Source organism: Micromys minutus, assembly GCF_963924665.1.
Source record: "Micromys minutus genome assembly, chromosome: 2".
In the NCBI taxonomy this organism is placed as follows: Eukaryota; Metazoa; Chordata; class Mammalia; order Rodentia; family Muridae; genus Micromys; species Micromys minutus.
Window position 1 is genome coordinate 50,550,202 of NC_137971.1, and position 26,077 is coordinate 50,576,278.

Here is a 26,077-nt window from a genome sequence, read left to right on the forward strand (position 1 = left end):
GTGGTGGCACATAACTTTAATCCTAGCACTCAGAAGGCAGAAGCAGGCAAATCTCAATGAGTTCAAAGCCAGCCTAGTCTACAGAGCAAGTTCCAGAACAGCCAGGGTTACACAGAGAAATGCTGTCTGAGCCTATGGGGGCCATTCTTATTCTAACACACTAGTGTGTCATCAATTTTTTATAAATGTGCCTATGTGTGTGGTTAGACTTTGTATCTCACAGTTATACTGCATGTCTATTGACACTACTTCTTGGCATTCTAATGTTTTCTACATCTTTATATTGCTTTACTAGGTCCTAGAAGATATACATTTTTTAAGTTTTCATGTGTGTGGGTGCTTTGCCTGCATGTATGTCTCTGTGAACAGTGCCCATGGAGGATAGAAAAGTGTGTTGGATCCTCTGGAGCTGAAGTTAGAGATGGTTGTGAATACCCATGTGTGTCTGGGAACAAAACTCAGGCTCCCTAGAAAAGCAGCCCAATGCTTGTAACCACTTAGTCATCTCTCCAGCCTCAAAAATATGTATTTTTGTAAGAAGAAATCAAAATGAAGCCATTTTAAATAAAACTTTCATTTTGAATAGGGGGTCAAATAAAGTTTAAGTTCCCAAGACCTCCCTGGGTAACTGTCATCCAGTTTGGCAAAGAGAGATATGTGCATAGGTAACATCTGGTTGACAAATTCAGACATGAATGTTAGGTAAGTTGCCTGCTGTAGTTAAAGAACCCAACCAATAGGAATAGGATAAGTGTACCACAAAGACATGTTCCTAAGGAAATCCCCTGTCCCTAAACCCTGATTGGTGAGGAAATGTAACTGTAACTTGGCACAGATGGCTGTTTTCCAGCTTTAGAGCTCAGAACATTCTAACCCCAAGTCCCAGTTCAGTTTCTGAGTCTGTTCTGCAACCCTGACCAATCAGTAGCAGCTTGAGCACAACACACTTTTGTCATATGCATTGACCTGGTGTTTGAGCCATGCTGGATCTAAGCAGACCCTGTAACATTTTTATCTCCCACTACAGTGGCAAATCATCAATTTAATGGCCAAGAATTCATGATCTACTTTGAGACTATTTAATGCAAATGAACTTGGAATTAGTAAATACTTAATTGAGTTGAAGCTTTAATCAAGACCGTTTTATTCTCTCTGGGTAGTAATCATTTTGTTTAATCATGTACTATACACAATCCCTAAAGTCTGCATTTTCTTCTATTTTGTGTTTGCTTGTATTGCATGCAGACATGTGTGCACCAATGCTGTGGTATGTAAGTGGAGGTCAGGAGACAATGCTTAGGAGTTGGCTTGTTCCTTCCACCATGTGCATCCCATAGATCAAACTCAAGCCAACAGAATTGGCGGTAAGCACCTCTACTTTCTGAGCCCTCTCCATGCCTTGGATTGCTTTTCCTCATTTGACAGTGAAGTTTTTGTTTAGTTCTTTCTCCTTCTTTTCCTTGTCACACCCATTATTAGCTTGGGTAACAAATTAATATAGCTAAATATTATAGATATTGGTGCATTCCTTTCACCTTGTGCCACACGGGAGGAGAAGAGCATCAAGATGCCTGCCCTTTGAACTTGGGTCTGGGTCCCTTGTGACTGGGGAGCTTGGGCACTGACATGGAACACTAAGGAGCCTGTGCCAAAGAAAACTATCCTCTCAACACTGAAACTCAGAGAGCACATGTGTAGTCTGTACGAGATGTTTATTAGTCAGGAGAAGGCTGTCACAGAACAAGATGCCAATCCTGACCAGGGCTCCAACGGACAGGATGTTCCTGCTCTGAGTCCCTCCTTCAGCATCACTCAGTGGACTGTGACCAGGAATATGTAAGCCAATAAACCATTTCCTTCCCCAAGTTGTTTCAGGCCTTTATCATAGAACTAGAAACCTAACTAGAACAGACCTAAAATATAGAAGGAAATCAGAAGAGCACTCAATCTTATCTTGGATATCCTGAACTTCTCTGTGGAAAGGGATTATCCTAGGGATTGAACCTAAAACTTTATGCACTCCAGGAAAGCACTGTCACTGAGCTAAACCCCAACCCTACAGGACTTGTCTTTCATGCTCCACTGAATATCCATAAACTCCAGCTCCTGAGTCTCAAAGTACCATGTTGGATCAAGTTCTAGGCCAAGATCCCTGGCTATCTGAGGTTTCCATTTCTGTGTACCCAGGCTATCTCCTTTGGCATACCACAGTATCTGACACATAGCAATGCGTTTCACTTGAGATAACAGTGCTGGACTTTGTTTTCAGTAATATAAAGGATACCACTGCAAAGAGAAAGAGAAAGACCAACCAGACAAAGGTGTTACCCAGAACAGAGACTTCACAGCAGGTAGCTACTGCAGCATACTCCACAAAAATTCCCTTCTTGTGGTTTATTGTATGTTGTGAAAATAAACCTAAGTATAAAGCAGTAGAATCTATAAGTCAAACTCTAAACCCTCTAGCAAAATAAGAGCCCTAAAGCTAGATAGCCATGCAGCTCATTGCTTCTGTTTCTTGTTTCTTGAGAGCATGATTCCAAGAAAGCCCAAGGCTGCCACACCCATTCCAACGTAGCTGACCTTCTGGATGACATCTCTGACCTGCAACAGAGAAGAGGGTGAGTCAGGCTGTGTCAAGAGTGTGGGAACAGGCTGTTCATTGAACAGGGTCACTCCGCTCATGGCCCCTCACATGTCCCCTTCACCTCCAGTGGCCAAACTGAAGAGCCAACAAATACTGGCAGGGGCAGTGGGAAGGGGAGGGCTGGGTGAGGGAAGGAATGGACAGAACCAGCTGGCCTGAATTTGACATGGATCCAGAATGGTAACCTGAATGCTGCCCCAGACTATTTAAAGCCTACAAATCTTCGTAAGGCATCTGTGGAAAGAACAGAAGGATGACAACAGGATGGTCAAGATGGCAGCCAAAGGGCAAGTGGAAAGTCAGGGAAGATGGCAGCCAATGGGCAATGGAAAGTCAGGGAGGAATTGCAATTGGGAACTCAGAACAATCTGACCTCCCCAAGAGCAAGGGCTCACCTCTGCCATGTTTTCAGTGTCTGGCCTGCTTGAAGGTGTTCCCTTTAAAGGGCTGGGTTTTATTGTTGTTTATGCTGTTTGCTTGTTTTTCTCTTTTGGAGTCAAGATCTTGCTGTGTAGCGCCTTGAACTAAAGACCTCCTGCCCTGGCCTCTGGAGTGCCAGGGTTAAAGGCAAGACACCACAGCCAGCTCTGTGTATGGACTCTGGTGTCCACTGAGAGATCAGAGTCAAAGCACAGTCGCCCTTACTCCACAGGTCTCTTTTTATTTTTATTTTTTAAGAAAAGGTTGCAGGGAGCCCAAGCTGGCCTCAAATTTGAGCTCACTCTGTAGCCAAATGCCTTAGTTACAGTTTTCATTGCTGTAATGAAACACCATGACCAAACGCAACCTGTTGAGGGCAGGGTTTGTTTTATCCCACACTTCCAGGTAATGCTCCATCACTGACTGAAGGCAGGGCAGGAGCCTGTGCAGAGGCCATGGAGAAACATTGCTTACAGGCTTGGTTCTCATAGCTTGCTCCTCCTGCTTCCTTAGTGAAACAGGCCTTCCCATACCAATTATCAATCAAAAAGATGCATCACAGGCTTGCTCACAGACAGATCTGGTGGAGTCATTTTCTCAGTCGAGGCTCTCTCATTCCAAAATTACTCTAGCTTGTGTCAAGTTGATATACAAAAGATGCCAGCACACCAAAGATGACCTTAAACTCCTGGTCCCCCTGCCTCCACCTACCATGTGTTGGGTTTCCAGAGGAGTGAGCCACTGAACCTCTCTATTCTTTCTTATTTATTTATTTTATCCCTAAACCACCATTTCCCCTCCCTTCTCTCCTCTTAGTCCCCCTCACCTCCCACCCCCCTCTTCCCTTTCTCTTCAAAACAGAGGAGGCCTCCTATGGACATCAACCAGCCCTGGCACCCCAAGCTGCAGCAAGACTAGGTGCATCCTCTCCTATTGAGGCTAGATTAGGTAGCTTCTGCTCCATAGGAAGACCAAGCTACACAACTGTAACACACATGCAAAGGGCCTTGGTCAGTCCCAGGAAGGCTTCCTAGCTGCAGTTCAGTCTCTGTGAACCCCTATGGACCTCAGTTAGTTAATTCTGTGGGTTTTCTTCTGGTGTCCTGACCCCTCTGACTTCCACAATCCTTCCTCCCCTCTTCCACAAGATTCCCCAGGTGCTGCCTAATGTTTGGCTGTGAGTCTCTGCACCTGTTTCCATCTATCTATTCTTAAACAAAATCACTAGGAACGGTAGTGATGTAATGCAGAGCTGAGACTATCTGACTTGTGCTGCAATCCAGTAGAGGAAGAAAGCATTTCAAAAGAGGGGGTGCAGTGAAAAGCTAAATGTGTCAAATTCCACTTCCTCCTAAATGCAACTGAAATAAAAGATAGTTTGCTCAGGCTAGGATATAGATATGGCTGAGCAATGGCCTACCATGGGGAGGGCACCGAGTTCATTACCCAGCACCACAGAGAGTTTTCTTTTTAATTAGCGGCATTTCTTTTTTGTTGTGAGCCTAGCTCTTAAGGGCTGAGCCATCTCTCCAGCCCTCGGGACATTTGTTTTAAACATGATTCAATGAGGACAAAGAAGCTGAGAAGTAACCCCAGTTAGAGAAAGAAACTCCTAAAAGGGTTCAAGGGAAACCCCCAGGTTCCTCTAGGAGTGAGCAAAAGAGAGAGCACCTCCTCCAGTTCCCTGGACCTCCTCTCTCACCCAACAGAGGTGTGATTGCTCTCTGGACAGGATAAAACAGAAGCTCTCAGGCTCTAATGAGCATGCTAAGTGTGAGCCTCAAAGACCCCTCAGCTGTTCCTAAAATGTCACCCTCCACTCAAGCCTGGAAAATTCTGGAGAATCCGACCATGTCAAGTAGAACCAACAGAAGATATGGGTAATAGAGATTCTCAAACAGCCCACTGGGTTCATCTCACAATGAATCTAACATTAATGAACCCCTCATCTTCACCCCACTCATTGGCTCCTTACCTAGTGCCTATCTTCTGTATCCCCTGTCTTCCCTCATTGTTAACCTAGTTTGAATGGAACTTTGGATGGTACAATTAACCAGAGAGGTCTGACTGCTGGCTAGCCTCAAGCCATGGTATTATGGGGTTACCTTGCTAAGCATCTAGAACTGGGAACAGTGAGTAACTGCTTGCCTTTTAAACATAAAACCTGAGTTCAATCCCCCAGAACCTAGTAAGAAGCCAAGTATGAGGGCATGCATTTGTAATCTACGTGCTAGGAGATGAAAATGGTTTCCTGGGACTGCTGGTCAGTCAGCTCAGCCTAGCTGACAAATTCCAAGCGAGGGAGAAATACTTGTTTTATTGTTCATTCATCTAAAAAATAGGGACAGTGCCTGGAAGTTGACCTTTTGCCTCCACATACACCCAGAAACCCAGAAATACACACACACACACACACACACACACACACACACACACACACACCATTTCTATCCAGTGAGTTATTTCTCTATTTCATTGCTGAGTTCTATATCAGGATGGGTAAAATTCGGATAATGCAGGAGACACAACATGACCCTTATTCTTTTCTGAAACCCATAATGTGAGAACAAATGCTGACACTGCTGGTTCAGACAAAAGACACTTTGTCAAGGCATACAATAATAACCCCACTGTTTGTGGTCACACTTCATGCACAAAGAGAGTGATTAGGATACGAATATAGTATCTAGTTAGTCCTGGTAGTGCTAAGAAAATGGTACTGTCAGATCATACATACATACATACAACTTTTTATATGTACTTAAGAACATCTTGTGATAGCTTAGTGACAGGTTATATACGAATAAGCTGAAGTTTTATTTAGGTAGACTGAGTTCTGCCTGCTGGTTAGAAGACCCTACTCTTATCAGGGAAAATTAACACTTACAACTGTCTGAAGGGAAGGGCATCCCAGCAGACCAACATCACGCCGCAGGTCCTATTTCTGTTTGCTAGAAGAATGCTTTCACAGTCCAAAGTTATTGTTACTCACAAAAATGTACATATTTGTTGGGGTTTTGTTCCACTGTTACCTGCCAAATGTTCTAACCTTATTTTTGCCAAAAAATCTTTGTTCCTGTAATTTCTACCCCTGTAAACATGCCTAACTAAATCCCCTTTAGTGATTAAGAAGCTCAGAGGCCATTAACAGCCACAGATGCCAGAATTGTAATGCCATTTGTCCTTGCATCACAATATGCGTAGATAACATTTCTTTTTAAAGGCAGCAGTTCCTAGTGAACTGTTATTAAGATTGATTTCAGATTAAGGAATGGCTAAAGCACTCTGAGGCTTGCCTCTGGGTGTGGCTGTGAGCGTGTTTCCAGACAGGATTAACATAGTCCCTGTGAACAGCACCACTGCATTATCTGAGTCCTGGAGAAAAGCTGTGCACTAGCATTCCTTTTTCCTCCACTTCCTGACATGCCAATATCTCAGCAAGGACCTCCCACCGCCACACCTTCTCCCACTGTGAGGAATGGTGGCCTCCGATCATCAGCCAAAACAAACTTCCCTCCTTGCAGCTTGCCGGGTATTTTGGTCACAGTGACAAGAAAGGCAGTTTATACAACTACTGGAGGGTTGCTGGTCACTGAATCCAGGGCCTTGAGCCTTTTGCACATGGATGTTCCTAGTACTCATTTTCTCTTTTGTTTGTTTGTCTGGTTGCTCTGTGCAGCCCTGGCTCTCCTGGAACTCACTCTGCAGAGCAGCTTGAACTCTGCCTCTGTCCCCGGAGTGCTGGGATTGAGTGTCACCAGTGTCAGTACAGTCACCCAGGAACTAATGGCATTCGTCTCATATCCCTGCCTGCCTTCTTCCTCAGAGCGGCTGTTCTGTACTCACTAAAGCCAGACTGTGGCTCAGACCCTCGGGAGTGCTCAGCAAACACTGGCAATATTGCCTTCTCACCTGCTTAGTCAGAAATGGGCTTGCTGCTCCTCTGTGCCCATGGCCCTTGACAAGGGTGTATCACATAGCTGATGAGCACTAACTAATCAGCTAATGGAGAAAAGAAACCAGATGCTGCTCATTGGAAGATACCTAAGGTCTCACTGTAGGGAAGAGTGGCCAAACAGCAGTCAATGCAAGCAGTGTAAGAAAAATTTGAACCTGTTCTTGTCAGCAAATGTCTCCCCATCTAAATCACAGTGGCCCAGAAAGGCCAGTGACCAAAGCTCTGGGTGAAGAGGAAAGGAAGCAGAGCAAGCTTCGGAAGACTGTTTCTGCTACTATAACCTATCAGCTTCATTCTGAGTCAGCCCTGTAAGGATCCTAAAATTACCCCTCTCACGTGCCTAACCCTGCAGAGACTTGATGCACCAGGGTTAAGAGATGTCCAGAGAGGGTATCTAGGATGAGGATCATGCTATCTGTAGCCTGCTAAGGGAGGTTGGTTAAATGAACTCGCACATCAAATCTCCTCTCTGCCAGGAAAACATGGCACAGGTCTGAAGGCTCAAAAGGGTTTGTTGGCTGAAATGAGTGGCCATAGCCAGATGGTTTGAGTTCCAGAAGCTTATGATTCCTCAACTACAAGGTGGGGCTCACAGAGCTCAGCTCCAAGATTCTGGGAGCGTCATCATGGGGTGGGAGAATCATAACCTGTACTGGGTTCAATCCCTACCACTGAAAAAGAAGGGAATCTGACCTGCTGTCTCACCTGCCTGTCTCCCCCATTCCCACCTGCCTCTGAGCATACCACTCTCAGAGAGAGGAAGAACAGACTTAGGCTATTATCATCCTGTTTATAATTCTGCCTCCAGCCATACTCAGGTCCAGCCACTGGCATCTATGAAAATGGCCTGGAACCTAAGGTCAGGTAGAGGACTGAGGACATACCTGATCACTCCGAGGAACTCCATAACGTAGTTCATTCACAAAGTGCTCACAGTTTTCACTGGTCAGCCTGTAGAGCACCTCCTGCCCCACCAGTCTCTCAGCCTGCTGGATGATCTTGTTTATAGGCAGTGGGGTGTATTCGTTGTCGTGCTTGTTATTGACCCGGTACTTGTCCTTCCCAGCCACAACACACAGCAGTTCTTTCTTCACTATGGCCTTGTCAGTCAAAGCAGACATGATGCTGGCTGCCCCAGCTCCCGCAATTTCACCTGTGGAGCCACCAAGAACAGAGGAGTTGATCCTGCGAAGAGCCACGGGGATTCAGTGCTAGCCCACAGCTGGCCATCCAGTCTTAGCACGATCCACAAGGGATGAGCAAGATAGAAAAAGGTAAGATGCACACAGTATGGTCCTTGTAGTCCTTGAGTCCTTATCAAGATAGAGACTAGTAAGGTGCCATGATTTACTGTGATGTTTTAGTGGTAGCCGTGGTAGTGAAGGTGATGTTCAGCTGAGGGATGAGACAGGGTCTCACTCTATAATCCAGAATGATCTCATCTGGAAATTACTATGCAGTCCAGCCTGATGTCAAACTCTCAACAGCTTCCTACCTCTGTGGTCCTTATACGGGGATGATGAGCACACACCACCACCCCTGGCTACTGGGATGTCAAGTACTGGGATGCACCCATACTCCTGGCTACGGGATGGTGGGCACGTACCACCACCACTGGCTATTGGAGTGTTTCTTTAACCAGAAGAAGCTAGTCTTCTGTACTGTAATTACTACTTAACTCTGCAAATATGTGCAAGGAGTTCTCTCATCTTTCTGGGGAAATAGTGTTTACTATTGATTCCATCAGGGTAATTGTTTGACCTCATCAGGTTGATGATCTCAGGAGAGAGGCTGGTCTTCCTTCCAGAAAAAAAGAGACCAATCCTCTTCAGTTGTTCCCCTAGAGATGATGCTAAGAAGACCCAGGGGATACAGTGACCGCCCTGTCCAAAAATCCACAGGTAAGAAGAGTCAACAATGAAGTGGCTAAACGAGGAGGAACTTGGGTTCTGTAGAACCAGGCTGGGACAGTGAACATCAGCTGACATAGCATAGAACCAGTGCATTCTAACCCAACCACCCATACCACAGGGAATGAGCATGTACTGGGTATAATGGCTAGAAAGGAGCGATGAACCCAAGTAGACCCAGGAACCCTGGGAACATCACAAGATTGCCAGGAGCAGCAACAGCACCTCAGTAACCAGGATACAACCCATCTTTAAATGTAATGTTTGCACAGCAACAAGCAATAGCAGGAAGGAGAAGGGCAGAAGCCATGTGACCCCTCTTCTATAAAGTTCTAGAATAGGCCGAAGTCTTCCAGAACATAAAACTTTTGAACCCAACACAGTGGTATACTCCCTTGATCCCTGAATTCATGAGACAGGCAGACAGATCTTTGTAAGTTCAAGGCTACCCTGGTCTACGTAGGTGATGGACCAGCTTGACTCCATTATAAGATTAAAAGCCATCTTATTATAAGATCAAAATTAAGTTCATTCCTGTTTTCTGCAAAACTTGGATTTGGCCAGGTGCTGAACCATTTTCTGGAATTCAGCATATTCTATACCCTACACTTTGACAACCACCATAATTTAATAGGATGCTCTGCCACATAATGTTAAAATGTTCACCCAAATTCCCATGTAACCAAAATGCCTCTGAAAATCTCCCAACCCTTGAAATCCCCCAACCCAGCATTGCAGTTTTGTGGCTACATAAACCCCACCTTCTCCTGTGTTCCATGATATTTTGATATGTTCTTCCCACTTTATGGAGATAGCCCTACCTGTCAGAAAATAAGGCTTGCTTTATTTGACCAAAGGATTTTGGGTAATGGCCTTTACTCTCATTCAGTGGGATTAACATAAGAAGTTCTAGACCGTCTAGAATGATACTGTGAGACTTGGTCTTTTGTTCTGTTTTGTTTTGAGACAAGATCCATGCAGCCCTGCCTGTTCTGCGACACTCTATATAGATCAGTCCTTGAACTCATAGCACAGAGATCTGCCTGTCTCTGCCTCCTCTCCTGAGTATTGGAAGAATGCAGTACTACACCACCCAGCCATGAGACCGTGTCTGAAAAACATTTAAAAAATGAAAACAGCTATGTATGGTTATCTACCACAGGTCTGACATAAGACTTGGCCTATCAATAGTCACTCGTGGATTGGGGGAGGACTCACAAGTCTCTACCCCTTCCTCCTGAACTATTGGCTACTGATGGATTCCAGGGGCAAGACAGTCATTGTCTTCTGTTGTGTACCTACTAACAAGCCCACCAGGTTCCATCAGATAGTTCCAAACCCAGGGTCACACAAAGGACCCTGGTCAACCTGGTTAACTCAATGGGTCTTAAAGAGGAGGGAGAGAGGGAGAGGAAGAGGGAGAGGGAAAGGGAGAGGGAGAGGGAGAGGGAGAGAGAGAGAGGGAGGGAGGGAGGGAGAGAGAGAGAGGGAGGGAGGGAGGGAGGGAGGGAGAGGGAGAGATTGAGAGAGAGAGAGAGAACATAAATACTGTGTTACAATTCTGAGGGAGAAGAAGGCTTCCCCAATAGCTCTACTGGGAAAGGTATCCTGGCATTCAGGAACCAAAGAATACCATAAAGTCACACTGCACAAAAAGAGATTTATTGGGAAGGGAAAGTCCAGAAGGGTAGATGCCTCTGCTCAGGCTAGAAGCAGCAGGAAACTGAGAAGGCAGGCTTTACATAGGGCTTGGGGGTGGGGCAGAGCTTTCCAAGGTAGCCTGAATTCAAGTGGTGGAAATTTTGTGAGGAGATCTTGGGGCAAGCTTAGGGATTGGTGGGATTGCATGGTCACACTCTGGGGCAAGCTCAGGGGTTGGTGGGATTTCATTCTGAGGGATTAATGGGATTCTGTGGCCTGACTTGAGGCGAGCTCAGGGATGGGTGGGATTCTGTTTCTTGGCCCTGGTCTTGGCCCTGGAACAATTCTTTCCTTCGGCCCTGGTCTCAGGGCTAAGTCAGGGTCAGGGTGTTTTTCTTTGGCCTTTTACCCTACAGTCTCCCCTTCTGTATATTATTAATAGCCAGTCATGGGTCGGGGAAGGGAGCAGTGTTATTATTAGACTTCTTCCTGCTGATTGGGGGACTGAGTCCTTGGAGCAAGGACTTTGATCTTTGCTGTCTGAATATAATTGGGTGTCACAGGTCTCTGGTTCTATAGCTAGTTTTTCTGTTGTAGCTATAAAAGATTAAAAGTCTGATAAGAAATGTTTCGAATTTGTTGTTGAAGAAATCTAGACAAGAAATTTATGAGACAGGGTGCAATTAGTAGGATTAAGAAAAAGGAAAAGGAGAGTTTTTAAAAGAGGGTATCCATACTAGATAGTCAATGATCCACTGGCCAAAGACATGGAGCTGTTTCTTACATTTTTTGGAGATCTGTCTAGAACTGTCAGATCTTGACATTTGCTATACCCAATTAGTTGAAACACAAGAAACATTCCTTCCTGAGGAAGAGACAAAAGCCACCTCTCTCTGCTCTCTTTGAGTTTGTAACACTACAGTAGCCAGTGGCCCTGTAGAGTAAGGATGGTGAAGATCCTGGATGAACTAAGAGAAAAATCAGTGAATAGCTAGGGAGAAGTGAGTCTCTGCTTCAGTGGTGATACCAGAAGTTATGCCCAGGACTGCAGAAAGGGTATGACCTGAACTAAGTGTTTGTCATGTCACTATAAACCCTGTGATGGGAATTGGCATGGGATTTTCACTAAGTACCACCCCTAATTTTGGAAAAAGGAACAAGGGCCTAAGTCCTAGACCACCCAGTAGGGTTTTTAATACTTTGCCACTTTAAGGGCAGACTTGCACAGGAGGAGGTAAGTTATGAGTTGGTCTCTAGTGGAGGGATTCATGATGTGAGACCCCAACCTCTCTTCTATCTAAGAAGACCACTCAGCAAGAAGGGACACGTGCCCTGACCATGCAATCCACCCCAGCAACCTCCTGTAAAGGGAGAACTGGGACCAGGTTAGGCCAGGTAGGGTGAGGTAGAAGGGAGTCCTGTAGTGTAATAAGGTCTGGGAAGACTAAGGGCTGCTAGTAGGCTGAAAGTGAGTGCTGGGGAGATTTGATCAGGGTGGACTGTGGCTGAAAATGTCCAAGGATGGGGGAATAGGGTCAGGTGAAGAGGGTCAACTGTAGCCTTAAAGACCTCTGTGTTTAGGGTGCCTTCACCTCCAAGAGTACCAGAGTGCCCATCACTTCCTTGGACTCAGAAAAACATTTGGTGACTGGGAGTGAATATGTTGCATTGACTGGAGATGAGGGAAAGGGTCCCAGTACTGCTCAGACCCCAGTGGGGAGCACAGATACCAGGACGGCCTATCGGAGTTAGGGCACAAAATGTAAGTGTTACTGCTCTGAGGAAAGGCTTCTTCTGTTTTGGAAGTGTCACAGCTCCACCCAGGCAGGGATGCTTCCCCATTGCAATTGTAACAGCTCTGCACCAGTTGGGGGAGGGGGGAAGGCAGCAAAAGTGTTACACCTCTGATGAGAAGGTATCCTGGCAATTGGGAGCCAAGGAATACTACACTGCACTACAAACCTCATACAAGAGAGTTGTTGGGAGGGGGAAACTCTGGCTAGAAGCAGCAGGGAATTGAGGAGAAGGCAGGCTTTATATAGGGTTTCTTGTGGGGAGTAGCATTCGAGGGTAAAGGCTTCCAAAGTGGGGATTGGTAGGATTTCAAGTTCTGAGCTCAGCTTTTTGCTCTGTGGGGCAGAGCTTAGCCATCTGTATCTCAGCCATCAGACTGTTCTGTGGGTGGAGCATGAAAGCTGAAGGTCCTTAGGGACAGGGTCTGGATACTCACACACCTTGAGGGGCTAACACACTGGGCTCTAAAGAACAAAGCTCAGAAAAGCATCATGACACATCAGACCTCCTTCACATAAACTTAGAAACAAATGGTTGGTCGAGAAGCAGGGAGAACACAGAGGTACCCTGTTACCCACAGCTCCCACATCTTTTCCCAGTCCCAGCACAGTGAAGACACTGGTGTTCTTACTTGGGGGAGCCAGGTGGATCACATATCCATCACCAACATAGATGGCCCAGTGACTGTATATAGGGCGGAAAATCTCAATCAGATCTCCAGGCTTGGGTTCTGGCTGCAAAACCAAGAACAAAACTATTAGCAATGGCATGAAACCTTGAGACACATCACCAAACTTCCTTCCAAATATTTGTGTTTGTGCACAAAGGTAGAAGCTTGCTCTGCAGTGGGTGAATGTGGATTTATGTTAAGTCGATACATGATTAGATAGGTGGGGGAAAGGCTAGGAAAACGGAAGAAGAGGAGATTCCGGGAGAGATCAAGATGGATCTAGAGAAAGCAGACTCAGATCCTGGTGGCTGTAATTGGAGATAGGTAGATATGAATATTTGTAAGGAATTTTATAGGTCTTTTTATCCATTATAGAAGGGCAGTTTGTATCTTTGTCTATTGTATTTAATCTTATTGTATAGAGGATTTGTGGATTGAGAATCTAATATATAAACCTATAAGGAAAAGCAACCAGGCTTTGGAGTAATGTTTGTGTTGTGTGCTTGTGGAAAGAAACATACCAGGGCAGAAGCAACAGGGCAGGTGGAGTGAACCTCCTGGGAAAGGAATCGTGTGGAGAGGGCACTGGGACCGAGTGACAGAATCTGTGCACTCAGCTCCGTATTAAAGCGACGCCCGTGGAGTGAGACCTCGAGGGCCAATAAAGAGACAAGCCACCCAATTTTAATATTTACTGCTATAGGTGAAAGTTAATGGAGAGATTCCTATGTTAACAAAGTGCTGAGGATAAGCAACTCTGAGTGCCCAACCCTAACAAGACATCTGTGTCACCATCAACCCACCTACCCAAGACTCGGGGACCATGACAGAAGAAGCAGAGGAAGGAAAAGAGTACCGTGAGATGTCCTCTGGACATGACATGGCCGTAGCACTCAGGAGCACTGCAGCCACGGTCGCCTATGTAAGACTCACCAGAGCAAGCCGATGAGCTCAGTCAGCTCTCCAGCAGGCAGCACTAACTAGATTTAGTGGCTTACCAAAGACAGAGAGGAGGCAGACAGAAGGAACATAAACATGAGAAGGGGTCATGTTGGGGTCATGTTCAGGGGAAGTGGAGGTTAGATGTAATCGAGATAGATTCCTATGAAATTATTAAAGATGTTCTTTAAAAATGGCAAACCTACGAGGTCTCTTAGTTAGCTTTGTCTATTTAGTGCTCTTGCTACAAATATTACTTACTGAATTCTTGCTTAAGGAGCTGAGGCAGGATGATCAAGAATTCCAGGTTAGGGCTAGAGAAATAGACACCTTTAATTCCAGCATTCTGGAGGCAGAGCAGGTAGATCTCTGAGTTTGAGGCTAGCCTGGTCTACAGAGCCAGTTCTAAGCCAGGAAAACAGAGAGAGAGAGAGAGAGAGAGAGAGAGAGAGAGAGAGAGAGAGAGACCCTATCTCATTAAAAAAAGAAAGAGAGAAAGAGAGAGGGAAGGAGGGAGGGAGGAAGGGAGGGAGAGAAAAAGAGAGAGGGAGGGAGAGAGAGAAATAGCTCAGCAGTTAACTAACACTGACTGCTTTTCCAGAGGACCCAGGTTCAATTCCCAGCAACCACAAAGATGCTTAAAACTTTGTAACCCCAGTCCAGGAAAACCTAATGCCCTTTACTGACCTCCCTCAAGCAGTAGTCAGCCATATGGCACACAGATAAACATACAGTTGAAATACCCACACACATAAGTAAATAATTTGCAAATTATTCTATGCTAGCCTGACAGAATAATGAGACTGTCTCAAACCTCCTTCCTCATCCTTATCCCCACCAAAACCAACTTATTACAAAAGCCATATAAATATAACAGTCCTGCCTGCAAAACATTTAGTTACTTACAAAATAATAAGTAAAAGGTCATACCCCCAAAGCTCCACGCTGTATAATTTTTTATATGACACTCCTAAATTAGCATGAATATAGAACAGAAAACTGATCAGCAATCCCGGGTGGCTGGAGTGAGGAGCGGCACCACAACGATGTGGGGGATGTTAAGGGCATTAAATCATTCTGTAGTGTTTCTGACTTTTAGTTTCTTTCTTATACACAATGTAATGTGATCACATTCCCAACCCCACCAACGTCTCTTGTCCCCCTTTCCCGATGACCCCCTTCCCTCCCAGCTAGTCCTTTCCTCTCTTCATGTCTTTATTTTGTACAGGTCTCACGAAGCTGCTCTGTGTTCATGATGTAGGGACCATGGCATGTCTAAAGGACAGTGCTTCACAGAAGTCCTCCCTGTCCTCTGGCTTTCAGTCTTTCCACCCCATCTGCCTCAGTGTCCTCTGGTCCTTGGAGTGATATAGATGTCTCACTTTGGACTTAGCACTCAATAGTCCCTTATCCTCAGCACTTTGACCAGTTATGAGTCTCTGCTTTGCTTGACACGTAATACTTAAGGCTGTGAATATTCTGTACCTTGGCTGGGGCTATAGTTCACTTGCATGTATTTACCAAAATGGAACTACATACTTTAAAAGGTAAGTTATGTATTACATTTGGGGTTTTGTTTTGTTTTGTCTCTGAAGCTGAGGACAACCTTGTACTGGTTTCCTATTTCCATCATCCAAGCATTAGAATTCCCAGTGTGCGTAACTGCATTCCTGGCCTCTTTGTGCTGTTTTAACTGAAGTTATCGCCCTTCCCACATTATTACCTGGTTAAAGTGCTCATTAATTTTTAAAAATAGAAATTACCTGAGCGTAGTACTACACACCTTTATTCCCAGAACTCAGCAAAGGCAGGTGGATCTCTGTGAGTTTGGGGACAGCCTGGTTGCGCTCTAGTCAGCCAGGACGACATAATGAGACCCATTCTACAATCCACAGACCCAGCTAAACTAAGTAAGAAGGAGAGCCCAAGGGAGAATGTTGAAACTCACTCAGAAGGGGAAATAAAGTAGATATTGGAGATGAGTGGAGGAAGAGAACTAGGGAGGAGGAGAAGAATCAGGTGTGGGGAGGTGAGCTGGGGAAGGCTGGGAGAGAGAAGAGAAACCTGTGGTGGATCATCTCTAGGATGAGCTGGAGACCTGAGAGGGGAGTGAGCCTCTCTGAGACTTCTAGCAGTTGGGGATATGGAGAGATTGAGGGGATGTCCAGCCAATGACTGCCCAACCTGATGCCTGTTGAGGCCTGCTCTTTTTAACATAACTGTAGCCATTTTGTATCCAGTAGTCTCTGTGTTACTCACAAAGTGAAATGAAGTTCATCCACTTCTTTTTGTACCAATCTTTATGTATTCATTCACACACTTGAGAAAAAAGTCACAGTTAAGAGCAAACTCACTAGGATGACACAAATCACTGTACAGAGTCAAGTCACAAAACAAAGAGCAACCATGGCTGCTTAGTACCTGAGTCCTGTCCACATGCACACACACATGTGTTCACACTTGCTCACAGGCATTCAACTACAGATGTTAAATTCAGATAGGTTTTTTCTTTTTTTCCCCTGTCAGGTCCTGGGAAGGAGTAAAAATGCTCACAGAAAGATACTGGGGCTTCTCAGTGCAACTTTCTGCTCGGCCAACAACTAGAAAGACAGAAACACTGGGGAGTAAGTTGTTTCCTTGGCACAGAACCGAATAGGCAACAAAAAGGCTAAAAGAGTTATGTTCATCTTGGGTTTAGTTTCCTTTTTCAACACAACAGGGTAGGTAGCAAGCAGGCAAAGAAAATCTCAGCTATATTAACTTCAGGAAAAGAGAGAGAAGGACAGAAAACTTGATCCCTATTCACCATAAAGAAACCAGCAAGGCCAGACCCCCTATCATCTGGTTGTGATTTTACCCAAACTGCATACATTACTCCTATGTCAGCTCTGGAGATAAATGGTTTAGAAGACCAAGAGCGTCGCATAAACCCCATTCCTACCATATTGGTATTGGGCAAGATGCCATCTGCTGGCCCACATGTCAGCTTAGTTTTGAAACTCTGAGAAAATGACACAACTGTCCACAACCTTTATCCTTCAAGGGTGGCCCAGTCAATCTGCAGAGGGAAAACAGTGCCAAAGCAGACAAGTCTGTGGAAAGAGTTGTGCTCAACCAACTCCATGGGCCCTATCAAAACACTGATGACATCAAATGGGCAGCTACCATCTAGAGGGACCAGCCACTCAGCAAGTGACCTACAGAACCGAAGGATATCCAGAGCATTGCATGACCAACGCTGGCATTGGAATGTCAGCAAGGAAACTTCTCAGAGGAGGCAGATAGGAGTCATCCCCTTCTGGCCTAAAGTGAGAGGCTGTTCCAGAGCAGGTCAGCATGATACTGGCTTTCACAACATCTGGCCTGAGATCATGACAACTCCACGATGTCATGGTCCTCTGTTTGGGAAAGAGCAGTGGGGCTCCAGGTGAAATCTAACTCCAGTTCTAAATTCTCTTGCACTGACAGTTACAGCAGATGTCTTCTAACACGTGTGACTTGTCCCTGTCCTGCAGCAGAGCTGAAGGAGCAAGGCAGGGCTGGAAGTGCCTGGATTTCCCTGTCCCAAAGGCCGTTAAGTGTACTCAATGGGGGGAGGGGCACGGCTACCCTCGTTCTTCCACTCAGAGGATGGAGCAGAGGCCTTGGCCTCACTGCTCACTTCCAGAGCCTTAGCCGAGACAGAGTCCTTCACTTTGATTTTCATGTTCTTGGCTTTCAGAGTGGCCATGTGCAGCTTCTCCAGGAAATCTGGCATGCCACTAGAAACCATCCAACTGACACAGTATCGAGGGAACACTGTATGTCAATGTGGACTGTCACTATATGCCAGTAAGTAGTCAAAGCCATTTCTTGTCCATCACCATTTCCCATGGTTCTTCTTTGTCTTCCGGCTTTTCATTTCCTTCTGATGGGGACTTTGGTTCGGGAGTGATTCTCAACTCCAGAACTCTGAAATATACTTAACACTTCCTCCAACCGTTTCATATCGTTAATGGACCTCGGCAACTCCTCCTCCTGGATCCTTTCCGTGTCCCATATGGAAACACCAAATACGCAGCCAGCGCCAGAAGCACGTGAGTAGGCGCAGCATGAGCTCTCAAATCCAGAGGGTGTAGACTGTGCGATCTACACTCGCCCATTCATCCAGTTTTTAGGAGTTATTACTTTAACTAACACTGGAGAATGTTATTAATAAGCCAAAAAGTTATGGTTGGATTAATTATACTCTGCTGTCTCGATGTACTGGAACTCCCCTCTTACTTCACCTAGGACCACCTAGTTAGCCAAAAACGTTGTACCCCTTCACTGTGCCTCACTGCCTGCCTTTAAACTTTTGGACCTGGTTTTTCATATAAGAAGCCTGCCCTGTGTACAGACTGGTGCCACATTTTGGCTCTGAGTCTTTTTTGTGGTCCTGATTGATCGGTCTTGGGGTGTGTGTTCACTAGACTATTCTTGCTTAACCTAGGTCAGTGTTCATATGCTTTGTAAGACGATTCCTGAACCTCAATAAACCTCTACAAACGGACCAATGTGCTTACTGCAAGGAATCAAAACACTGGACATGAATGCCCCCAGTGGAAACAGGTAGTCCCTCAGCTAGTTCCCATCCTGACTCTGGAAGAATGGGAGGGGTACGGCTCATTCAAATTAGGCCTCTGGGAGCCGATGGTGACCTTCTCAATTGGAGGCCAACCTATAAACATCCTGGTAGACAGGGAGCACTATTCTGTATTACTGAAGACCCTGGAACCCTTAGTAAAAGAACAAAGGAAGTGCAGGGGGCTACAGGGGAAATTAAAAAGTGTAATTGAGTTATAAAACCAATTGTGGTTTTTATTTTTGCTCAATGAGATCAACAGATTTCGGTTAGAAAAGGAGCGAAGTAATCCTAGGAACCCAGCTGAACGCTGTTGCATTCTACGCAGGAAACATGGATTGGATCAGCAGACAGCCCGCTCAGATGCATGAACAGGGTTGCCTTTTCCAGAATGGGGCTCGGAAAACCCCTAGCCATCACAGTACCCTACACAGCACAGATAGGAACAGTGACAAAGCTGATACTGTGTGCCCACAGGATTTCAGAACAAAGCACTTTTATTTCCCACAAAAGAGGGCTGCAAAGCAACCATTTTCCTTAGCAAGCAAGTTGAGGAATTTCTGGCCTCTGAAATTCATTTTGAAAAACAACTCCAACTACCTCATTGGTAGGACCAGATTAAGCATATCTTATACATACATGTACATCAGATCTTTGAAGAGAACAATGTGAATTTATGTGATTAGGCACAGCAAGCAAAGGAAAATAAATTATTTTCCAAAAAAGCAAGCTGAAGCCAGAAATGATGAATTTTTAATACCAGCACAGAGGAGGCAGAGGCAGGTAGATCTCTATGAGTTTGAGGCCACCCTGGTCTTCAAAGTGAGTTCCAGGACAGCCAGAGCTACATTATTAAAAAGGAAGTTGAGGTGGGTGTTGGTAGTGCACGACTTTGATCCCAGCATTCTGTGTGTTCAAGGCCAGCCTAGTCTGCAAAGCAAGTCCAGAACAGCCAGAGCTACACAGAGAAACACTGTCTCAAAAAAGGGGGGGTGGGGGAGATGGGGAGAAAAAAAAGGTGAAGAGTTGAAGGCAAGGGATGTGGCTCAGTTGGTAGTACAGTGTATAGCATGTACAAAGCCATAGGTTCAACCGCTGCACTGCATAAAACCAAGTGTAGTGGTACACGCACGCCTATAATCCTAGCATCTGAGAAAGGCAGGGAGAGCAGAAGTTCAAGGTCATAGTCAGTACCTTGGAGGCCAGCTTGGGCTTCATGAGACCCAATCTCAAAAAAATGCCCGTCTCACCAAAAAATAAGTTGAGACATGATGAGGTTGGGGGTATAATTCAGTGGTAAGGCACTTGCTTAGCATGCCTAAGGTCCTGAGTTTGAGTGCCAGAGTCACCATCTCCCCCTAAAAAGACATTACTATTCTATTTCTGCTTAATATACACTTTTACAGGCTTGTAGAAAAAATGAGTTATATATTATGCATGATCTGCAGAAAATGCACCAAACTATGGGCTAGTCACTACAGTGACTGATAAAAATGTAAGAACTCTTACATTTTATTATTTGATTCTTTGATTATTTTTTTAGTATAAATGGCTTTGAAAATAAAAATTTTAAAGATTTGTATGTGTGAGGCCACATGTGTGTTCTGTGTCTATGTCTATGTGAGTGTTAGAGTGTCTCTGTGAATGTTCATGTGTGTCTTTATGTATGTGTTCCTGTGTTTGTCATTAGTGTTCAAACCAAGGCTCAACTACTTACCACAGAGCCCTGCACAAGTTTATCCAAACTGTCCCTGGGCCTCATTCCCTTCAGCCATAAAATGGGGACAGTTATATAAAACCCGATTCAAAGGTTTATTCTGAAGATTAAATAAGTCAAATCTATAAAATACTGGGTGGAGGAGGAAATAGCTCAATAGAGACAGTGTTTGCCACACAAGCCCAACGGTCTAAATCTGATCTCTAGAACTCAGTTTAAGAAAACAAAACAAAACAGAGTGCTGTAGTGTATGGGGTGGTGCCAATACATGCCTTTGATCCTATCCGTCTAGAGACAGAGGGAATCAGGGGATCTCTGTGAGTTCCGGGCCAGCCAGAGCCACAAAGAAAAGTAAATTCAATGAGTAAAAGCACCAGCTATGCAAATGAGCCAAGTTCACCTGGGTCTTGAACCTATGCAGAAAGCCGGAAGAGATGACATACAGCTAAGCCCAGCACTCTTCTAACAAGAAGGAGGCAGAGAGGGAAAATAAGCCAGAAGCCTATAGGCCAACTACCCTGGAGTATTCTGCATTAGAGAAAACCAGAGAGAGCTTGCCTCACAAGGTAGCAGGTGGGAAGTAATTCCTAAAAGCAGTTCTCTGATCTCTACCCATGCATTAGGGCACTTGTCCAGCCAGGAATACATAACTGGGGTTCTTCAGACAAGCAAATATCCCAGGCCCCTCCCACCTCCAAAAAAAGACATAGGGAATGGAGAGCTGCCTCAGTGGTTAAGAGCACTGGCTTGTTCTCTTAGGAAGACTCAGTTTGGTTCCCAGCACCCACATGGCAGCTCACAAGTGTTCGTAACTCAAGTCCCAGGCAATCTGAAGCTCTCTTCTGGTTCTGTGTGCACTGCCCGAACATATTACACAGACATATATGCAATCAGAACGCCCACACAAATAAAATAATATTGAAGAAAGGACAGCACCAAAACTGTCCTCTTGCCCCATCTCCCAATGCACACTGCATGAATGTGCATGTGTGCACTGTTTTACAAGCATGACCCCCACAGAGGGAATGCTTAGGATTCAGCAGCTTTGCCACTACCATGGCTGGGTGCTGTTAGTTTGCTTCATGCAGAAACAGTGAGGACACTGTAGTACTTATGAAAACCAACCCGGGAGAATTCTCTTCCCTGTTCCTGTAAACCACATGACCCAGTAAATATAAAGCACTCCTGACCAGACCTTTCACTTTTGTTATTGAGAAAAAGGTCTGGAAACTTGTGAAAAACAAAAAGTCTGGGTCTTGCCAAGAACGGACCATTAGTGAGAAGCTGGAGAGTTTCCATGCCAAGGTTTTGAGAAAAGAAAATCCAAAGAGCTAGGGGCTCCCCCAGAAACACACCAGGCCCCCCTAGAAACCCAGGGGAACTTCTAGAATCGAGGTCTGGTAGGTTTCTGATTAATCAGGTCTGTTAATACCTATCCAAGTAGGGTTTCTGTGATAATGGTAAAACCATTTAACCCTATAAAGGGAAATACTAACCTATGCTGTAAGCTAGGTTACCCGGAAGGGGGTACAAAGAATAAGAAAGAGTCTCAGCCCTGACTTCCCAGCCTCTGGGCCAGAAGAAAGGTAGACAAGACCTGGCCTGACACATTAGCCTTCTTTATGCCCCTGCGCAGGCTGCCTAGTCAGTCAGAGAGGGATATCTACAACTCCAGCATGTATCCGTCTCAAAAGCATTAATGCCCCAAGCATCCTGGAGAAAGAAGGAAAACTTGACTGCCTGCCTAGGCTCACCAGCACCAAACCCTCAGGCCTATTCTCCAGGGTAAACCTGCCCCACCACCACCAACTTTACGGGGCATTTACAAGTTACCCGGAATCTTTACAACAGCATGTTTTCATCAATGAGAAGAACAAGTGCACTTACCGAGGGCCTCAGAGGTAGCTCAGTAGTCATGGCAGTGTTCTACCACGGACCAGCCTGGATCTCAGTATCCAATGCCAAAACAGACACCAGGGTATGAAAATGAACTCTGTGTAGGATGCACAGAGAAAGCCTGTCGGTCTTAGTACAGGCTCTCTCTTCTAAACTAAAACCAGCTTCAAGGTCTAGTAGCAGATAAGGTAAGTAGAAAGGACTCCTCCCTCACACCCTGCAGAGCAAGCTGTTCCGGTTTCTATGGTCACCGCCCAGCTGTTTATGGGTTTTGGACTTGGTTTAGTTTCTCATTGTTGGTGGTAGTTTGTTTTGTTTTGTCATGTTGATAGTGCTGTCGGTAGTGGACGTCACTTAATTATTTTTGAGATGTGAAGAACAAAATGATCAACCAACCAAACCCACCACAGCTCCCAGAGACTAAAACACCAACCAGTGAGTTTGCATGTAAAGACCCATGGCCCCAGGTGCATATGCAGCAGAGGATAGCATTCTCTGGCATCAATGGGAGGAGAGAACTTTGGTCCAGCGAAGGGTTTTTTCCCAGTGTAGGGGAATGCCAAGGTGCTGAGGTGGGAGAGGGAGGCTGGGAGAGGGAGCACCTTCATGGGGGCAATGGGACGGGGAGTGGGATTGGTGGAAGGGGATAACATCTGAAATGTAAGTGCAGAGAATATCCAACAAAAAAAAAAAAATTTAACAAAAAAAAAAAAAAAAAAAAAAGACGCAGTCCACAGGACCAGGAGAATCTCTGCTTGAGAAACATCCTCTTCTCTCTCCTTTCTTTGCACCCTAACTAGCTCCACAGAAAGTCCCAGATGTCAAGCTCAAATCAAAAAGCAGTAAGGCCTGGCCTGTTGGTACATGCCTTTAATCCCTGCATTTGGGAAGCAGAGGCACGAGGAGCTCTTTGAGTTTGTGACCAGTTCTGGGGCAGCCAGAACATAGAGATGATGCTGTCTCAAAAATGAATGAATAAGTCAATAAAAAATAGGAACACAGTGACAACAAACACTGAAAGCTGCCTCTGCACTCTGGGCTCAGCACTGAAAGGCACACTGGCCTTTCAGAACTCAGGTTTTAGTTTTATTTTTTATTTCCAGGAAACACACACCACTCACCATTACCGTGGGTAGAGATGAAAGGGCCTTTAGTCCAAACCTCTTATCCAGTTACAAAGTTGAGGGCAAGGAAAGACCTGGGCTGAACTTTTCCTGCCGCCTCCTCCCACAAGCCCTGCCCAGAGGGCCACTCAGACTTTCCACCAGGAGCCCTGCATTTTGAGTTTGGGTTAGGGTTTTGTTTTTTAAACTCTTTTCCTCTTCTACTTTATGTGTATGGGTGTGTTGACTGCATGTGTCTGTGGATTCTGTGTGTACAGCACCCTTGGATGCCAGGAAGGGGTGTCAGATCACTTGGGATGGAAGTTACAGCCCGTTGTTAGCTGTGAGTGCTGGGAATTGAATCCACATGCTCTGGAAAAGCATCCTGTGCTCTTCACCACCGAAACATCTCTTCAGCACTGTCTTCTTTTCTCCCCACCCCCCACTTATTTATTTATTTGTTTGTTTATTTGTTTGTTTGTTTGTTTGTTTGTTTAGGGTTTTGTGAGACAAAGTATCTCTGCAAAGTCTTGGCTGTCCTGGAACTCATTCTGTAGACTAAGCTGGCCTCAAACTCAGAGATCCACCTGCCTCTGCCTCCCTTGTGTTGGGATTAAAGGCATGCACCACCACCACTACCCGGCAGTCCTGTTTTATTTTGTTTGAGACAAGCCCAGGATAGCCTCCAACTCCACACCCCAAGGGGCAGCATGCTCACCATCATTCGCAGCCTGTACATGAGATGACTGCTTAATGGGCTGAGCACCAGAGAAAGAGTGATGAGTCTCCTCAGCCTGAGAGGAGAGGAATCATCAGTGAGATTTAATAACTTCTATATAGGTCTGCAACTGGTGCATATTTTTTCTTACTCTTTTAATTTAAAAAAAAAAAAAAAAAAGGTGGGGGCAGTGAGATGGCTCATCAAGTAAAGGAGATTGCTGCCAAGCCTGATGATCTGAGTTCAAATCCCAAGACCCAAATAGGGAAGAAGAGAACTAATTCCTGCAAACAGCTCTCTGACTTTCACGTGTTTGCCATAGCACATGCATAGCCCTCAAAACACACACACACGTGCGCGCACACACACACATAAACACACACACACACACAACTATGCTTTATAAGTTGTCTATTACAAGAAAAATAAAGAACACATGGTTACACAGTCAAAACACACAACTGAGACATACAAGTATTTTTCTAAGAGTCATCTCCTCATGGCTCAGCAGAATTCAAGCTTTATATGTAATTCATAGTGCTAACATCTGTGGTCTTGGGTTTTCCTGGGTTCAAACAGGAAACAAAACAGCCTGACCTCACAATACCAGAAACAGGAAATGCAGCCTGGAGCTAGCTAGACTCTTCAGGCTGTTATGAGAACTGTTAAGTGGTGTTTTCACTTGGGAACAGAATAAATTTGAACTTGATTAAAATCCCACAATAGGTACTCAGCTGGAGCACAATCCCAAGCGGGTTGTCTTCAAAAACCTACTACCTGAACCAAGTCAACATCCTGTCAGAGTGAAGAAGACATTGGCCAGGTTACGATAGATCTCAAGACATCATGGGTTAACAAAGAGGCCAGAGCCGGGATGTGGCTCAGTCGACAGAGGACTTACCTAGCATGCAAGAGTGCTTCAGAAAACTGGGTATGGGGCCTCACACCTTTAATCCCAGCACTCGAGGTGGAAGCAGGAAAACCAGAAGTGAAACACTGTCCTCACTAAATAGCAAGATTGAGGCCAGCCTGGGCCACCTGAGGCCTCGTCTCAAAAGCAAAAACAAAACAAAAATCAGAAATATAAAGAAGGGGGATGGAGGGAAGAAAGGAAGGAAAAGCCAGAGCTGAGTATTTGCTGGCAGCAGGGGTGGTTAGAGTCAGTTAACAAGATAAAAACCCAGTAGATTCAACTTCAGACCTGCCCAGGGTCCTGATTTGATAGGAAAACCAAACCCCCAAATTCCCTCCCTCTTCAGTCTTCTATTGAGCCTGCTTCAAGCAGGGTGGCTTCTAACCTACCCACTTCAACAAGTGTTGACCCTCCAAAGGTGGCAGCTGACCCACAGCTCATACCGAATTCCCCAAGGGTTGACAGTGTAACTCCCTCACCACAAAACTCCTCTCTTTAAAACAGCAAGTCAGACCCAGAGAAGACAAGAGTCGCACTACCTCCATCCATAGCCCACCCTTGTCTTCTCGCCCCGTACTTACTATGGTTGCTAGCATTTTCCAGGATGTGTGAGGCTCAACTTCGGCTTAGCAGCAGTGTGGATGCCTAAGGGACAGAGGAAGCAGAGCTTATTATACCTCTAACAAGAAGCAGGGTCCTCAAGTCTCCAGGAGCAGGGTGGCTTTTAGCAGCGCCCTTCAGAAACTTCCACCAAACTCCTCCAACTTCTCACTCTCAGTTCTGCCCTGCGCTTACCTTTGAACAGACAAATCCCTTGCTGTATGGCAGAAGCGGCTCGCGGGATCCCTGGGCTCCAACAGGATCCCTAGCCAGGCATTCGCGCGGCGCGCCTCTGGCTCCTTTTCTCCAGGACGGCGCGGATGTCAGGCTACTCGCCTGACTTGTTTACGCCCGCCGAACCGCTCTCCACCCCCCAGACAGCCCTCGGGGACCCGCAGAGACACACCCGGACATCTCACCTTTGTTTAGGATCCAGAAAGAAGCTCTCCAACCTCCTCACGCTCAAAGTAGGGAAGTGGAGGCCAGCGCAATGGGGGCCGGCTTAATGGCCGCAGAGTCCAGGCCGAACCAGGTCACCCCGCCCCTCC

General features: G+C 45.6%; 1 protein-coding gene across 3 annotated transcripts; it reads right to left on the reverse strand.

Moving 5' to 3' along the window:
- On the reverse strand, nt 1–26,077 carry LOC308417159 (phospholipase A and acyltransferase 3). 3 transcript variants are annotated; one of them, XM_080912310.1, is made up of 7 exons: nt 25,511–25,566; nt 24,918–25,066; nt 24,017–24,092; nt 22,187–22,292; nt 13,002–13,104; nt 7,910–8,178; nt 1–2,604 (listed from the first exon to the last, which is right to left on the reverse strand). In XM_080912310.1, the coding sequence occupies exons 4-7, from the start codon at nt 22,214–22,216 to the stop codon at nt 2,503–2,505; spliced, it is 504 nt and encodes a 167-aa protein (XP_080768436.1). In that variant the 5' UTR covers nt 22,217–22,292; nt 24,017–24,092; nt 24,918–25,066; nt 25,511–25,566; the 3' UTR covers nt 1–2,502. The 3 variants fall into 3 exon arrangements, with proteins under 3 accessions (XP_080768436.1, XP_080768435.1, XP_080768437.1); XM_080912309.1 differs by lacking the exons at nt 24,017–24,092; nt 24,918–25,066 and adding an exon at nt 25,949–26,003 and having other exon boundaries at nt 25,511–25,574; XM_080912311.1 differs by lacking the exons at nt 22,187–22,292; nt 24,017–24,092; nt 24,918–25,066 and adding an exon at nt 25,949–26,077 and having other exon boundaries at nt 25,511–25,574.

What these genes read in the sequence shown, in the direction of transcription:
- LOC308417159 (XM_080912309.1), bottom strand. Translation starts at nt 22,216, where the DNA reads ATGACTACTGAGCTACCTCTGAGGCCCTCG. An exon ending in AGCTACCTCTGAGGCCCTCG is followed by an intron (nt 13,105 to 22,186) that starts GTAAGTGCACTT and finishes TTGGTTTTGCAG; the next exon opens with CCAGAACCCAAGCCTGGAGA. An exon ending in GAGTTCCTCGGAGTGATCAG is followed by an intron (nt 2,605 to 7,909) that starts GTATGTCCTCAG and finishes TCTCTGTTGCAG; the next exon opens with GTCAGAGATGTCATCCAGAA.